The sequence below is a fragment of the Danio rerio genome, chromosome 9 (genome assembly GCF_052040795.2).
Source record: "Danio rerio strain M-AB ecotype USA chromosome 9, GRCz13ab, whole genome shotgun sequence".
Lineage (NCBI taxonomy): Eukaryota > Metazoa > Chordata > Actinopteri > Cypriniformes > Danionidae > Danio > Danio rerio.
In genome coordinates this window covers 36,106,072-36,122,595 of record NC_141029.1, presented here as the reverse complement: position 1 = coordinate 36,122,595, position 16,524 = coordinate 36,106,072, and the positions used below count along the sequence as shown (strand labels likewise).

At 35.3% G+C, this 16,524-nt stretch overlaps 1 protein-coding gene across 4 annotated transcripts; it reads right to left on the bottom strand.

The window, feature by feature from the left end:
* Window positions 1-29: 29 nt before the first annotated feature.
* On the bottom strand, window positions 30-16,337 carry nxpe3 (neurexophilin and PC-esterase domain family, member 3). Of its 4 annotated transcripts, none has more exons than NM_001077381.2 (6): window positions 13,621-13,877; window positions 9,513-9,671; window positions 6,985-7,754; window positions 5,227-5,297; window positions 3,915-4,115; window positions 30-3,472 (listed from the first exon to the last, which is right to left on the bottom strand). In NM_001077381.2, the coding sequence occupies exons 2-6, from the start codon at window positions 9,603-9,605 to the stop codon at window positions 2,907-2,909; spliced, it is 1,701 nt and encodes a 566-aa protein (NP_001070849.2). In that variant the 5' UTR covers window positions 9,606-9,671; window positions 13,621-13,877; the 3' UTR covers window positions 30-2,906. The 4 variants fall into 4 exon arrangements, 2 of the variants coding, with proteins under 2 accessions (NP_001070849.2, XP_087122908.1); XR_015498919.1 differs by lacking the exon at window positions 13,621-13,877 and adding an exon at window positions 16,233-16,328 and having other exon boundaries at window positions 203-3,712; window positions 3,764-4,115; XM_087266782.1 differs by lacking the exon at window positions 13,621-13,877 and adding an exon at window positions 16,233-16,337 and having other exon boundaries at window positions 203-3,472.
* Window positions 16,338-16,524: the final 187 nt, after the last annotated feature.

Here is a 16,524-nt window from a genome sequence, read left to right as displayed (position 1 = left end):
ATGAATGAGCTGGACTCTTTGTCCACACATTGACTTTTTTGATAGCAATTTATTAATTTTAGTTGTCAAAGTGCTCAAACGGGACCACAAGCGTTCAATAGGAACAGATGTTTTTGAAGAAATGAAACATAGCAATCCAGAATGGATTACGCAGGCAGAGTAATCCAGGGACAGGACACAAAATAAAAACAGGACTCAATTGTTCCTGAAAATTGCATATCATTTAAAGGATGCCTAGATATACAGTAATTACTTTGGATGCATAAGGATACATTTATTTTGATTCGTCCTTTTCATTAACCTCAGAGACCCAATTTAACAGCTGCATATGGCACAAACAATTGTAATGGGTGTTAAATATGGCACATGAACTGACTGTAAAGAAACACATTCCTTTTACATTGCATTTGTATACATAACATACAATACAGCATATAAAATGGATAAAGGAAAATGCATATTATATTTGGACTTGTCAAAAGCATAATGGTTTGACAAATATCATAACTGGCATCAATGTAAGTTGCAAGGACACATAATGACCAGCTGATGTAGTCCCTGTTAATAAAGACACACCAACAATTGTGCCTGTACTCATAGTTCATAATGCACATACACTATGCTTTCTGCAGTTCATTCTTTTATATGGTTTACGTATTCTAGTCTGCAGTGAGTAAAACTCATCCTCACATCTCTCCAAACCTTTATAACCTTCTTTCATAGTCATTCTAATATTCTTTTTAAAAAAGTATCAGTATATTTGTTTCTTCAGCATTGAAAAAACCTAAACAGAATGAGACAGAAAACAAACGTATAGGCACACAAAATCTGTTTGGAACAAAATGCAGATAAATAAATCTATTAAATTTGCAGTAAACTTTTTCTTTTTTTTTTACTGACTATTCAAATCCCTGATTGCAGAACAGTCCAATTGGTTAGTTTATGTCTGTTGCCAACATAAATATGCAGAATTGTTTAAAAATAAAAATACAAATAGGACCTCATTCATTGCAAAGACTATTTCGAGAGGAATGTGTCACCAGTGGGTTTGCAAAGAACACATTAATGAAAGATTTTTGTACTATGCTAAGTTGAAGAGATTGATCAAACGCAAAGGAAAATGTGCTGTTTATTTTATTACCGTCAGGTCAATTTGTCCTTAACCTAGTGGTTCTCAATTCCGGTCTTCGAGCCCTGCCCTGCACATTTTCTCTGTGTCTCTTATTTGACACTCAAGGATCAGTATATGGCTCTCTCTGTTAACATGATGTTGATCTGAAACAGGTGTGTTAAGTAAGAAAGACAAACAAAACGTGCAGTGGATTGAGAACCCTTGCCTTAACCACTACTTGTCCTTAACCACTACAGAAAGTTTGAGATAAATAAAAAAATAATAAATCGAGGTGACAAAATGAATACTGATGATATATTGAGGTCTTATAAAGTGAAAAGATCGGTCTGAGCAAAAAACTGAACATTTTTCGTCAATCTGCAGCCTTGGGAAATGTCCTGATCACAACAGTCTGAAGCACGAGCTTCTTGTCAGATAATTGCATACAAAATAGCACTTATGTGATGATAAACAGGAAGCTCATGATCCACACTGCTGTGAACATGCTCAGGACGGTTTGCAGAGGTATCATCAGGCAACAAGGGTATTATTTCTGTTCTGCCTGTATATGTTGACTCTTAAAGTGGCACTTGCCATTAGCTGGGTTTCCATCAGCCTACAGTTTCACATTAGAAATGAGTGATGGAAATGCCAAATTTCAAATGAAATCCTTTAATCAGAACTAAACATTCAGAAAACTGCACTCTAATAGTTTTATTAACCTTTGCATATCCAAAGTTCGCACCTCATTTGGTCACTTTCTTATTTTCAGTATCATCTTCAGCAGACCATAAAGCTCAATACTTTTATTCCACTATTCTCCTTTAAAAATTCAATCCAGTTAACAGTACAAGATCACTTCTTTTTAGTGTGTCCTTGGATTTATACGTCATCATCTCCATCTGTCAATCTGTCATTGTATTGTGTCCCTGCTGCTTTGTATGTGCTTTTTATGTTGCCTTATGGTCAGGTCATCATTTTAAATGAGAACTGGTTCTCAATTGACCTACCTGGTTAAAAAAAGGTTATACTATAACGATCTACAGTCAGTTACAGTAAACATTGTGCCAATTAGAATCATCCAAACCCTCTTTAATCTCTTCAAGGAAAATGTTTTAAACATTTAAACTAAATAAATAAATTAAATTCAAGCATTCCTTAAAATAGGGATGCACCGATACCATTTAAAAATACTGATCTTTTTTTGGTACTCTCCGATACTGATACCGATACCTGTACTTTTTGGTAATATGCCATTTTCCGAAGTATGACACAGTGAGACTGATTAACTTTAGCACAGCTTCTCTGTAATTTTAAACAACAATAACTCAAACTGCTTTTTCTGTTTGTCACAAAGTGGCACAAAACATTTCACAAACATTTAGCAAACCAAGGACATAATAAAATTCAATAAAAATCCTCATCGACCGGTCACAAAGTTGTCAAAAAGCTCCAAATCTTATTCCCCCAAACAAACATTGTAGCATACCACTATATAACAACGTTCAATGTTGTGTAACAATCAAAAGTAGGTATCTGTCTTTGGTATCGGAGTACGTGAGCTCAGCATCGAGCCCAATAACGATATCGGTATCGGTGCAAATTGCCAAAGGCTACATTAACTTCTGATGCTTTTGCATTTTAATATTGCAAGCAAAATCATCACGGTCATTTGTAAGTTTAAACACAAAGCAAACAATGGCTGAATACATAGCGAAAGAGCTGATCCCAAAGCCAGAGGTAAGAGCAAACTCACTAGTTCCTCAAGAATGCCCACAAACAGCGCATGCATAAGCTAACCGCGTTTTTTCTTTTTTCTCACTGGGCAGATGTGGGAAAGGATGAAGTTTACCATGTTGGATACAATGTCGAGTTGAGGGTGCAGTTGATGCGGGTGGTGGTGGGCGAGCGTCATCTCCCAGGCGTCCACCAGCTGAACGTTTAGACCTTTAAACATGGCTCTCAGCACTGTGTCAAGCTGTTGGGAAAACCAGTCGCTGTTGAACAAGCTAGACTCTGCGTCCAACTTCTGGAGGTTGCCGGTGCGTATGAACACGAGAGTGGTGGGTTCTCGGTTTAGCAGTCGGATTACGGCCTTGCGGATGTGGCGCAAGCGTCGTATGTACACGGCCACTGGGTAAGTGCTGAAATGTGACCAGATGCTAATCACAACCACTGTGTCTGAACCCCCGCTCAAGCCGTCCAGCTCGTTTGAGATGTAGCGCATCTCAGCTGAGGAGACTGAGGTGAAGCGGATAGGCGGTCCGTGGCAGCGGTACTTCAACAGTGCGTTGTAGTTCATGTTCACTCCCATGTAAGGCCCCACATTCTTTGCGCTGTGAAAGTTGAATTCTTTGAACTCTAGAATTGTGAGATTAAAGAGGGAATGAGATGTAGAATCAAGGGAAAAACAACCATGCACAGATTGAAGAACATGTTAAAATACATTATTAGCATGATTATTTAGGGGAAAACACTGACTTCATTAAGCTTTTAAAAAAAATTGGCCACATTCAAATTGTTGAATTTATGGAATCTATTTAATGTTACTAGTATTCATTCATTGATTTCCCTTTGGCTTTGTCCCAACACTTGTGTAACGTAATCAATCATGTACATCCTAGTGAATGAGATGGATGGAAGTTGGCGAATCAAGGGAATAAAAAAATTGGACTGGAATGCAGTCATGTGTATCCCTCGTCCACTTGTGATTAAAACGAACAAATTACATCTTAATTCCAGGTGTAAGCAAGGCATTAGACAGCCAATCAAAAAAGCTTGATTCCAAAAAAAATCTACTGACCTGGGACGTTTGTGATAAGATACTCGTACCATTGCCTCACAGTGGAGTCTCCATACATGTAGAGCATTTTGCCTCTAAGACACTGGTTTATGAGTGAAGAGGTATTGAACTGACGCGGGACCACACCACTCAACGGCCTCCATGATCCCTGGTAGTAGTAACCGGACGGAGTGAATTCAAGACGCATCTTTTTGGTTCGTACTGGAAAGAAACAGATATTAATGTTTAAGGAAACAAAAATTAAAATGAAAAAATGTTGACTTTGACTACCAAACCTGGCTGAAGAGTATTTCACAATTCTTAAATGCTGAACTAAAGAGATTCTGTCATAATTTACTCCCCCTTTACTTGTTTTGAACCTTTATGATTTTCTTCTGTTAAACACAAAAGATGTTTTATAGTATTTCTTGTCCTACTATGGAAGTCGGTGATTACAGTTTTTCAGCGTTTTTCCAAATCCTTTTAAAGAAAGTCCTAAAGGTTTGGAATACAGTTGAGTGGGAGTAAATACATCAGGTAATTTTTGGGTGAAGTTAGCATTTAAGAGATCAAACCAGCTAATACTCTTTTACATGAACACACTGTTCAGAGATTTAGGATCGGCAAAATTGTAATATTATTTTTTATTTAAGGCATCAGAAGAATCCTGGGTAAAAAATGTAAAACTATAAGTGATTCCTTATTAAAATGTGTTAAAATATAAATGTTTTTGAGCACCAAATTAGGATATTTGAATAATCTCTGCCTGACATTACATTGTAAAAAAAAATGCTGACTTGCACATAATTCCCTTATGTTGTCCTAACACAAATCGATTAAGTTAAATTAATTGTTTTTACAAATTTAAGTGGATTAAACATAAAACAGTTACAAAAAAAGTTACCCCAGTTGCCGCATTCACCATCGGGAGGCGCTATAATCACTCTCGTAGGAGAGTTTTGCTTTCTCCATCCAAAATAAATAAAGTTATCCAACATGTGCGTCCGATAGCTCCGCCCCTTCCGCTACGTAAGCAAACCTGCGGTCGTTGAGTGCGTGAAGTGTCCATCATTACACACTTCATTTTAGCGGCTGAATGAGTGCATCATCCGGGTAATTAAAGTGCACTTATTTTAAGAGTTTTCAGTGTGAACACACTACTTATACTATTTATACTACAAAATGGCGTAGAATAGTGCATACAGTAAGTATGCGATTTGGGACGCAGCTTATGTCTTTTATATAGCAACTTTGCACTGATGAGCATGAGAGACTGCTGAGTTTAATCATATTTTACTAGTGAGCATTTATGATTTTCCATGTGCCACAATACCTTTAGAAGCAGGCAGAACAGTCACATTGTCCACCCCTGCAGAATGTATTGGAACTTTGATATTTACTCCACTGGAACAAACACAAAATTAATGTTTGAGAATAAAGTAGAAAAAGGTACATACAAACTTCAGTCATAGAATTTCCACTTGAAAATTTACAATATAGTTATGTGTTTGAGTAAAATGTAATTTTTGTTTGCTGACGACAGTTATTTTATATTTAAAGTCTGCATAGAGCAGAAATTGCTAAAACATTTTTTTCTCAGTATGTCGATGTACTTCCAGCTGAAATGGAATATTGAGTAGGGGGGTGGTGCTTTCTTCATGCATATAAATAGCAAACTAATGGTTAGAGGGGCGTGTTTAAGAAAATTGTGTCTGAAGCTATCAAACTGACATCAAAATAAGGAGCGCCACGCTAAAGGTGGATACAAATGGTCAGACTTTGATTGAGGATTACCAAAACAAACATTTTTTTCAGTAGATTAACTTTTACGGCTCAACCATTCACCTATAGAATAACAAAGTGCGCTCGCGTAACAAACATTGTAAATTCTGATTTCACACAGACTTTGAAAAAATGCTAATTTACAAGTTACAAAAAAGTAAAGAAAATGTAGTGTTTTCAGTTATGGTTAATTTAATTTTAGCTAACTTTAAAAGAGTTTCTTATTTTGGTAGAATAAATCTGATTTCAAAATCACATCAAATGAAACAAATTGCTATTCTGATCATGTCTTTTTCTAGTAAAATATGCTCTAAATGACAATATTTTTCGTTTAAAATACAGAAGAAATATTCTGAAAGCTTTATAGAACAAAACAAATATTCATATTTTACTCAAACTCATACCAAATAAATCCAAAGAAACTGACAATAAGACAGAAAGCTGTATACAGAAATACATTCTGTGCAATGTACAGTGGGGGAATAATATTTCTAAAGGAGCCGTTGACATGGAATTGAACCAGATTTTGATAAAAACCCAAACCATACACACACAAAAACAACCTGAAAAATGAGTTATGTTTAATAACAATGGAATGACACAAGGAGAAAGCACTTAACTGCTGAAAGTATTTAATACTTTTTATAAAAAGCTTTTTTGGTGATGGCAGATTAAAAAGACACCTCTCATATGGACACATGAACTTTACAGTGTAAAAACCTTGGTTCTGTGGGGGTTTATCTATTAAATCTGATCTTTTAAAAAATTTTCTATTGGATTTAAGTCAGGTGATTGGCTGGGCCATTCTACAGCTTGACTTTCTTTCTTTGAAAGCATTTGAGAGTTTCCTTGGCTGTGTTTTGGGTCATTGTCTTGCTGAAATGTTCACCCTGGTTTTATCTTCATCATTCTGCTAATGTAGATGTTGAACTGAAGCAGCTAATATTCATTTACAATGACGAAGGGCAGAGGCTTGCTGAATAACTACTGAGAGATTTCAGCTGCTGTCTGGGCTTTCACTGCCTTTTTACACCTCCCTTTCTTCATGTGTTCAATACTTTTAATTTTACATTTTAACACACATAACTTCATTTGTTAACTATTTAAATTAGTTTTCTTTACATATATAGAATTCTTTGGTCGTTACCAACATCTGGTAAAAAAAATGTATTCATCGACATCTTTAGAAATATGTTTTCTGAGAAAAATGGTGAAGTGTTAAATACTTATTTCCCTATCGTCACTGGAAAAAGTAGATATTGGTATTGTGAAACTACTCTACATGCAGCCAATGATGAAAAGCACTCACCTTTGGAAGAACTGTGACTCATAAACAGTGAGAAGGTTTTTCTTATACCCCCCTTTGGAGTGGTTTATCCGTGTATCACAGTCCAACATCTTAGGCTTATAACAGTACCAGGGTTCTCCAGTCTGGGGGTCTGTGTAGTTGCAAAGCGGCTGCGGTTTGAGCGGCAAACACAGATTACACAGAGTGGATTCAGAGATGTAACCCGAGCGGAAGAGGCTCTTGAAAAACACTCTGTCCGACTGCTCCTCTCTCAGTCGCTTAAGGACCATCACGGCTTCGCTGGAGTGAATCATTGTCAGCTCCACCTGGGCAACACCTGCCCAAAGCAGCGGGAAAAATATTGTGTAGTTTCCATTGTTGTGGTCACGGACCTGCCCCGCGACTCCTGCCACCAACTCTGGTGTGTGAAGTCGTGCTACTAGAAAGTCTCCTCCGTGTTTTTTGGGTTGGCCCAAAAAGTTGTGAATCTGCACTTTGACCGCCAGCTGCCCTCCGACCCGCAGGTCTCCAGTGTCTTGGATGGTGTAATAGCTTTGTGCTGGGTCGCTACTTTGACGCAGAGGCAGTCCCAGAGTTGACGGCTCTGGCCAGGCAATGGATTTGAGAAGGTAACTCTCCTCTCTGGCCTCCTCTAAAGTGGGCTCCTGGCCAAGGTGGGCACAGAACGAGTAGTTGAACTCCGTGGGCAGAAGAAGCTCAGAGGTTTTCAAGACTGACTGGATGCTGTTTTGAAGCTGATAGAAGGTTGATACTGTCTGACAGTTCCAGCTCTACAGTAGACAGAAACGGGAAATTTGAATACTGAGAGGTTTGTTAAATGGTGTTTCAATGTCATGCCAGTTGTCTTGGCTATTTTAAAGTCCAGTAAGAAGCTGAAATGCTGTATCGAATTTTGAAAACCTACAATAGCTTTTTAAAAGGTTAGCTAAATAATTTAATTTAACCCTCTTTAGGTTTAGGATTTTCAGACCAAATGATGAAACAACAATGATTTCCAAAAACAACAATTGAAAGCATATTATTTCAATATGATGAAATTAAGGACAAACATAATCCACCATAATGTGACTGAACAAGTGGATACCTTTAAGTAGGGCTGCTCGATATTGGAAAAATTTGGCATTGCAATATTTTGTTCTGCACCAGATAGCAGGAATAGCTCTATTAGGATAGAATTCATTAGTTCAGACTGATTGACATTTTTCTGGAAGATTATGGGGATTATTCCATATTATTATTGGGAAGATAGAGGTGAAATATTTTACAACACCGTATTCAGGTACAGAAATTGAATAATCAAATGTAAAATGTATAGTCTCATTTTATAAAAAATACATCTTTGCTAAAGTTACAAACAGTACATGTGCCTCAATGCTTTAAACACTCAAGCCTGAACATTTACACAGTCACAGGCCTTACAAGCACATGCAAATGATAATCCCATTATATAAACTCAAAATTACAATTCCTGGGATGTGACTATTGCACATGTGCACTTGTGATATTGATGTTGACACGGTATATTGTGTAGCCCTACGTTTAAGTATCTTGGGCTGGTCATTGACCGTACACTGTAAAAAATGCTGGGTTCCACAAAATTCCTTCATGTTGTCTCAACACAAATCGATTAAGTTAACCCAATCATTTTTACTCATTTAAATAGTTGGAACATAAACCAATTAAGTTGTTGAAAAAACTTAAGAATTGTGTTGTGTCGACTAAATAAGTAGTAACACCAAAAGTATTTTTTTTGAGTGTACACTGACTTGGAAAGCCCAAATTGACTACGTCTGCTTAAAGTTCCAACAAAGACTATATATTTTTAAGGAGACTCTGACTGATTGGAGCAAGTAAAAACCACATGTTACTATTTTATCAAGAAGTTTTGGGAAGTTTTCTAAATTATAATAATAGGCAGGCTCGGTATTGCAGTCATTCGGTTTAATCAAAAACATAGCATGTCTTGTTTATGTTGCCATTGGTGTAAGAGAGTATACATCACTTCAGTCAACTCATGCAATGTTGGGTTTTGAAAATGCACAAGTAATGCAATTTGAATCATGTTTTATTTCCAATGTATGAAGTACTTCCATTGAAAAGCGATGAAGCAGGAATTCCTTGTGTAAAAGTAATCAACATAAGGAGTTATGCCAGTGTCCATTGGTATTTTAAATGTCAAACGACCTCGAAGAGTCTTTAAAATCTCATGTTATGCGTTTTTTATTATTATTTTTTTTACTGAGTCTAAGAGAAATGTGCTGTTTATTAAAGTATAAAGTAAATATGAATTTATGTATTTAAAAAAACATAAAAATGCTTTAAAAAGTAAATTCCTGTCCAACCTCATATGTTTCTGTACAAACAAAACCAGAACCTAATAAATAAATCTAATTCTACTTCAATGGCGTGCTAAATCACATCATCCTAAATGAATATCTGCTGCATACTGAATTGACACTGTACATCCTGTTGTTGTACTGTATAGCCACAAACCACCATCTAAAAGTCAAGCTGAGACTTCTGCTCACCTCCAGCGAGGTGATGCTCCACAGCAGATACAGCAGTCCTGACAGCGCCAGCAGACTGAAGAAAGGGACGTATTTGGGAAAGTATTTCTCCATCATTTCCTCTCTCGGTCATCCTTCTGTCCACCACTACAGTTGCTCATGGCTGGCCATTATTGCATGCTAAGCAAAAAGAAAAAGAAAAAGACAGACCAAAAAAACATGTAAGCAGCAGTATTCAACTTACAATGGGTGCAGGTCCACAGAAACACTTAAAAAGAGGTAATCATCATTCCATCAAGCTGCTCTCTCTCTATTCAAAATTCAATAGTTAATAAATTCTCTAATTAAAATGCAAATTAGGCATGGCAAGCTAAAGCTACACTCCAGTGGCACATGTTAAAGATTAACTCCAGTAAAAATTAAATTGCTCTTATGACAGATGTGTCAAGATGAACTTTTCCCAAAAGCAAACACAAAGTACTAGTAAAACATTTGAGTGTACAACATACAGTACAGTGCAGCACTTTACATGAACATTCACCCATTTCAGACAGTGAGCTTTACCTGTAAATATGTCAATCACAATTATTCATAACGCACACTCACTAGCAACTTTATTAGGTACACCTGTTCAACTGCTCATTAATGCAAATTTCTAATCAGTCAATCACATGGCAACAACTCAATGCATTTAAAGCATGTAAACATGTCAAGACGATCTACTGCAGTTCAAACTGAGCATCAGAATGAGGAAGAAAGGTAATTTAAGTGACTTTGAACAAGGCATTGTTCTCATTATAACCAAGGTATGCAGAAAAGCATCTCTAAAAGCACAACATGTTGAATCTTAGGGCAGAAGAAGACTACACAGAGTGACACTCCTGTCAGCAAAGAACATGGAACTGAGGCTACAATTCGCACCGGTTCACCAAAATTGGACAATAAAATAATGTTGCCTGATCTGATCAGTCTCGATTTCTGCTGCAGCATTCGAATGGTAGGGTCAGAATTTTGGTGTCAACAACATGAAAGCATGGTGTGGTGGTGTAATGGTGTGGGGGATATTTTCTTGGGACACTTTGACACAATGCTCAGTTGGTACTAATGGGCCCAACGCCACAGCCTACCTGAGTATTGTTGCTGACCATGTCCATCCCTTTATGACCACAGTGTACCCATCTTTTAATGGCTACTTCCAGCAGGATAACACGCCATGTCAAAGCGTGAATCATCTCAGACTGGTTTCTTGAACATGACAATGAGTTTACTTTACTTTAATGGCCTCCACAGTCACCAGATCTCAATCCAAAAGAGCACCTTTGGGATGTGTTGGAACCGGAGATTCGCATAATGGATGTGCAGCTGACAAACCTGCAGCAACTGCATGATGCTGTCATGTCAATATGGAGCAAAATCTCTGAGGAATATTACCAATACCTTGTTGAATCTATGCCACAAAAAATTAGGGCAGTTCTGAAGGCAAAACGGGGTCCAACCTGGTACTATTAAGGTGTACCTAATAAAGTGGCCGGTAAGTGTACACTTCTTTTTTTTCACCATCCCACCAAATGATACATGGTTTTAGCACATCTCAAAATGAAAAGGGTGAGATGATCAAATATTTGCACACTATAAAGTCAGCACTACACCCTTTCCATTGCCTTTTGACTGTCAAATTACTGTACGCAATTAAACAGTTTTAAAAATACTTTATGACCTTGCTGCACTAAATGTAACAATTTATGGATATAAACTGTAACAAAACTGGATATTTGAGACAAAAGTGCTCTGGGACTTTGACTATATTCTTCAGCTAATATGATTGTGTAATTTTGTGTTATTTAAGGAAATGAATTCTGCATTTCTTGATATTTTTGCAACTCTTGTCACGAGATTACACGTACACGATAACCATCTATATGCATTTCCTCTTTTGCTACTTCAGCAACCACACATTTATGATTTGACCAAGTGTTAGACATAGAGTTTTATATAAACATATGAATGTTGAACTTAATAGAAAAGGAGAGTTTGTTTTGATTATGTAAAACTTCCTTTGCAGTCTCCTCTGCTCATCAAGGCTGCATTTATTTGATCAAAAATCCAAAAACTGTAATAGGTGAAAAATTCCTGATTTAAAATTGTTTTTATATTCAGACATTCAGACTTTCTTATTATTTATAGAATTTCAGAAAGGTAATCTTTGCAAATTATAAATAGGAAAATCATATTAACATCCAATGACTATCAAAGTACAACATTGTTCACAGTCTATTAAATAGTGCTAATGTTGTTTTGAATTTATACTTGCATGATATTTCACCCCCAATATTCATAGTAGCATGTCACAAGTTATCACTGCTAAAAAACAAACAAATGTGCGAGTATAAAACCAACTTTACCTAAATGATTACCCTACATTTTTAGCATCATTACTCCAGCCTTCAACATCCCATGATCCTTCAGAAATCATTCTATGTTTTGCTACTATGTTGTAATCAATATTTATTGGTGATTACGGCCCGTAGCCAGACTATCAAAAGGGTCCTTTTGCAGTTACTCGCCTCATTTTCTATTAAATTATGAGGTTCAAACACTGTATTTTAGTGACAGAAATTTTTGATTGATTTTCTTGTCAGATGGTTATCATAATCACACTTTCTGATGCAACAAAAATATATCCTACATTTTTGTCAAAGTGCTAAACATACAATGTTATGTTTACAAATAATAGTGTTTATTTACTAACGTGCATTTAATTTGTTAATTGGTTAACTAGCCAATTGAGTGAGCACATTTTTGTTATGCTTAATAAGAACTTTTCAATCTGCCTCCTATCAGTAATTTTAGTTTGCTGAGTGTTCTGTATTTTTAGAATTATAATTGTTTTGTTTTCATGATAAGCTACATTACATCGCTAAATTGAGTTGAACTTGTTTACAGAAAGATAAGGTCGTTTTATTTGTGCTTACGGTTTGCTCTAGAGAAAAACTTGTTTTAAATTTCTGAATATTTAAATGTAAATTTAAATAAATGTTGAAGTTAATATCCTTAAACTAACATGCAGAGCATTTTAGCAATAAGAAGCTACAATACAGATTACTGAGGTAAAGCTTGACTACAAAATTAAATCGCAAATCAAATCAAAATCGCAATATCAGTCAAGAAAATCGCACTTAGATATTTTCCCAAATCGCACAGCCCTAACCTATAGACATATAACAAACTGTCCAGAATCTGTCTATTTGAACAATTAAAAAATTATTTGTGTTAAAGCCTTCTTCTAATGCTTATTTTCACAATTTATAATGCCATACTTTCAAAAATGGAACATGTGAGCTCACATAGGGGCCAAATTCTAGACTTTGTCAGTAAGGATGTGGGCTTTTCGAACCACCCTACCCCCCGGGCTACAGGCATGTGATTATTGAGATAACATGACACTAAAAACTAATAGACTTAAACCACAGGAATAAATTACACTGTAAAATAGTCAGATAGAAAATAGGTTTTCACAATTTAAATGACATCTCAAAGTATATCTGTTGTTATTATTATACTTTATTTAAAATCAAACAAGATAATACAATCATCATAACCTGTGAAAATCTATACCTTTACCCACATTACAACATGCTTTCAAAAGACCTTTGGGATAAAGTTGTAGAAAGGCGATTAGGAGAAGGATAATGCAAAAAAAGGAAAAGGCAACAAAAACACTTCATAGATAGATAGATAGATAGATGTGCTTTATGTATGTATAATTTAGTATTAATTTCAGATTTTAGAACTGACTGAACATTGTTTCTCTTCGTGTTGTTGTTCTTTGGTCTGTCTTGCTTCAGAACAATACATCAAGGTGGAATAAACCAGCAAATCTAACTGTCGCTAAACAATTCAAATTTGCCAAACAACTTAGCTCTCAGCCTCCCATATAGCTCTTGCATGTTAAAAACACCAAGTGCCAAGTCAACTTTATTTTGTTGCAAGACCGAATCAAGGATGCTGTTAAGATTCCGCAGATATTAAAAGGAGGTATACAACGCTGTAAGCTTGCAACTGTTTCTCATGTAAGCATTTGTCTAAATGTTGGGGGCTATAGCCAAATATGGTGACTGAATATACTCACCATCTGCAACGATGTTGCAGTACTGCAGCGCCGCTGCTGCTGACAGCGTTGTTTTATCCCTCATGACGCCAACATCAAGAACAACAGTCCACCAGATATTAACTAAATAATCCAGTGCCTTAAGCGGACATCAGTAGATAAGATTAAAGAACAACGAGCAGCCTATATACGTCCAGACGCTTTGCTAACACTCAAGCACGCATCCTCATTTCCGCCCCATGTGTAAACAGAAGAAAGCAGCGGAAAGCAGATTATCGTGATGTCACATATTACGCTTCCGCGGGAAATAACATCACGCATTTTCATCGCGTTTTAGGTTGGATTGTTTACTAAAATACGGTGAATTTACGTCTAAGAACGCTACTCTGCATTAAAACGAGTCACATTAAGTTAAACAGCCACAAATGTAACATTCTTTGAAATTTTACATTTGAAAACATAAAATGCTTTGTCTACAAGTATAAGCCAAAGACACCACGTGTAGTTCTGTAAAATTACAAAATAATATTAATTTAATTACCAAAAAATATATAACATATGATCCTTTATATTGTGCTGCCTCGACGTCACTGTTATGTCCTGCACAGATTTTGGATCTGTTTCTCGTGTTTGAAGCAAATATTCTGCTTGTTAGTCAGTTATTTAATACAAATGGCCATTTCTTAAATTATAAATATTTTAATTGGTTCAATATTCCCATCCCCCCTAAAGAATTTGCTATTATACTTGATGCTATACCATCTGGAGTTATGAGGTTATTCCAAGGCATCCCATATCCTCCTGTTTTTCCTTCTTTAGACCCTTCTACTACAATAGTAGGAAACTTCTCGCCAACCTCTTCAAACAAATCAATACGCTCTATTTCTTAACAGAACTGTATCAGTTCTAAATGTTACTTTTTATTGGAACTCATTTGTTCATGATATTGTTTTGAAAAAATATGGCTCATCACAAATAGCTACTTCATTACAAGTAAGATATAAAAAGTTTCATTTAGAATCATTCATCATATCCAGTGAATACTCTCTTAGTAAAATACAAAAAAAGATATTGATACTTATTGTTCCGTTTGTAAGCAACACCCAGAGCCCCTAGTTCATTTATTAGGCAATGCAGTTATTTTAATTTGCTTTGTAAAGATTTTTTCATTTTTGTAATTGAGAATGTTGATAAAGACTTTTCCTTACTATGGGAAATGCTTTGTTAATATCAGAACAGAAGCTTTACATAAAAAGAAAATATATTTACATAATTTACATAATTTACATAAACTTTTAGCAGAATTTTATATGCACAAATGTAAATTTACAAACCAAAAACCTTTTATATATATTGCTTACGGTAATGCAGTATTTCTTTGAAACTATTTCTAACTCTTTTACAAAAGAGGCTTTAAAAACAATTGAATTTGTAAATAATATAATATTTTTCTTTAATGTGTGATGTATATACCCCTTCTGTTTGTTTTTGTTTTCTTTTTTCAAAATGTTTTTTAATTTTCTTTATAATGTACTGTGTATCTGCTCACTTTTCTTAAAATAAAAATAATAATAAAAATCATCTTTCTCATTCTGCAGTGATTAACATGAAAATAACTGCAATTGCTTAAAATATAGATAAATGTGGTATTTTGTTTAAAAATGTGATGTTTTTTGTCATATGAATAATTTGATGATTTATAAAAAAATAGATTTACTTATAAAAATGTATTTCAGATGTAGATGAAGTAAACATATTTGTTTATGAAGGCAATTTATAGGGAAACTTATTTCCCTATAATGACTTGAATGAAACCTGAGTAGGTTGGTTGGGTTAAGCTAGTCGACTAGTCTGGTTTTAAAGGGCTTTTGGTCATTTTCCAGGTTAGTTTTAGCCATTTCAAGCCTGGATTCAGCTGGGTTAGCTACTGTATTCCAAGACAAGACAAAAAAAATTATCCTGAAATGATGTGTAGCGCCCTCACCGCCTGATGAGGGACAATATAATGTTAATAAAAACACAGGAAACACGGAGCTGCTGCTGCTTCACGTCAGAGTCTGTGTATTGTTTTTTTTATGAATGCACTTAAAAGTATACTTTCACATTGTAGAACAACATATGTAAACATCTTCACAGATATTATATACACATATCACAAAATAATCACATATTCCCTGCACATTACTGCTATAAATTACTATAAAGTAATTATATGATTCTTCCTAAATAAACTATTCACAGTTTAATAATTCTATAACACAGACACACACATAAAGGCTTATAAATGACCTACACATATATCTCTCTTTATATATACATTGTAACCAACTATGGGAAATAATAGCACTTTGTGACTTTATAATTACTTTTGTAACAATATTCCCTTTGTTAGTTGTTATGTTGATACATATAATATACATTCACTTGACCGTTTCTACAGTTGGCATTTAAATCATCATATCATCATGTTACCGTTGGAATTACAGTGCAGAGCGTATATATATATACAGTTAATACGAACTCTTATATATATTAATATACACTATCCGGTTAATTTAATAGATGACACTTGTTGCTTTTATATCTCTAACGTATATTCAACACATTTTGATAACGATTTCAATATTTCATACCTGATGAGGGACAATAATGTTAATAAAAACACAGGAAACACGGAGCTGCTGCTGCTTCACGTCAGAGTCTGTTTGAGCAGCAAGCCCCTCCCCCTCATTAGGTATGGAGTAGAAGTAGCCAATCAGAAACATGTAAATCATAGAATCACATTACATTAATTTACAATATTTATTTTCTATTTTCTACTTAATAAAATGAAAGTGTACACACTGAAAGACAAATTAACTTTGATTTTTAATTTCTAATAATTCGTAACCACTTCAGATGCACATGTAAATTCTATGTTTTAAG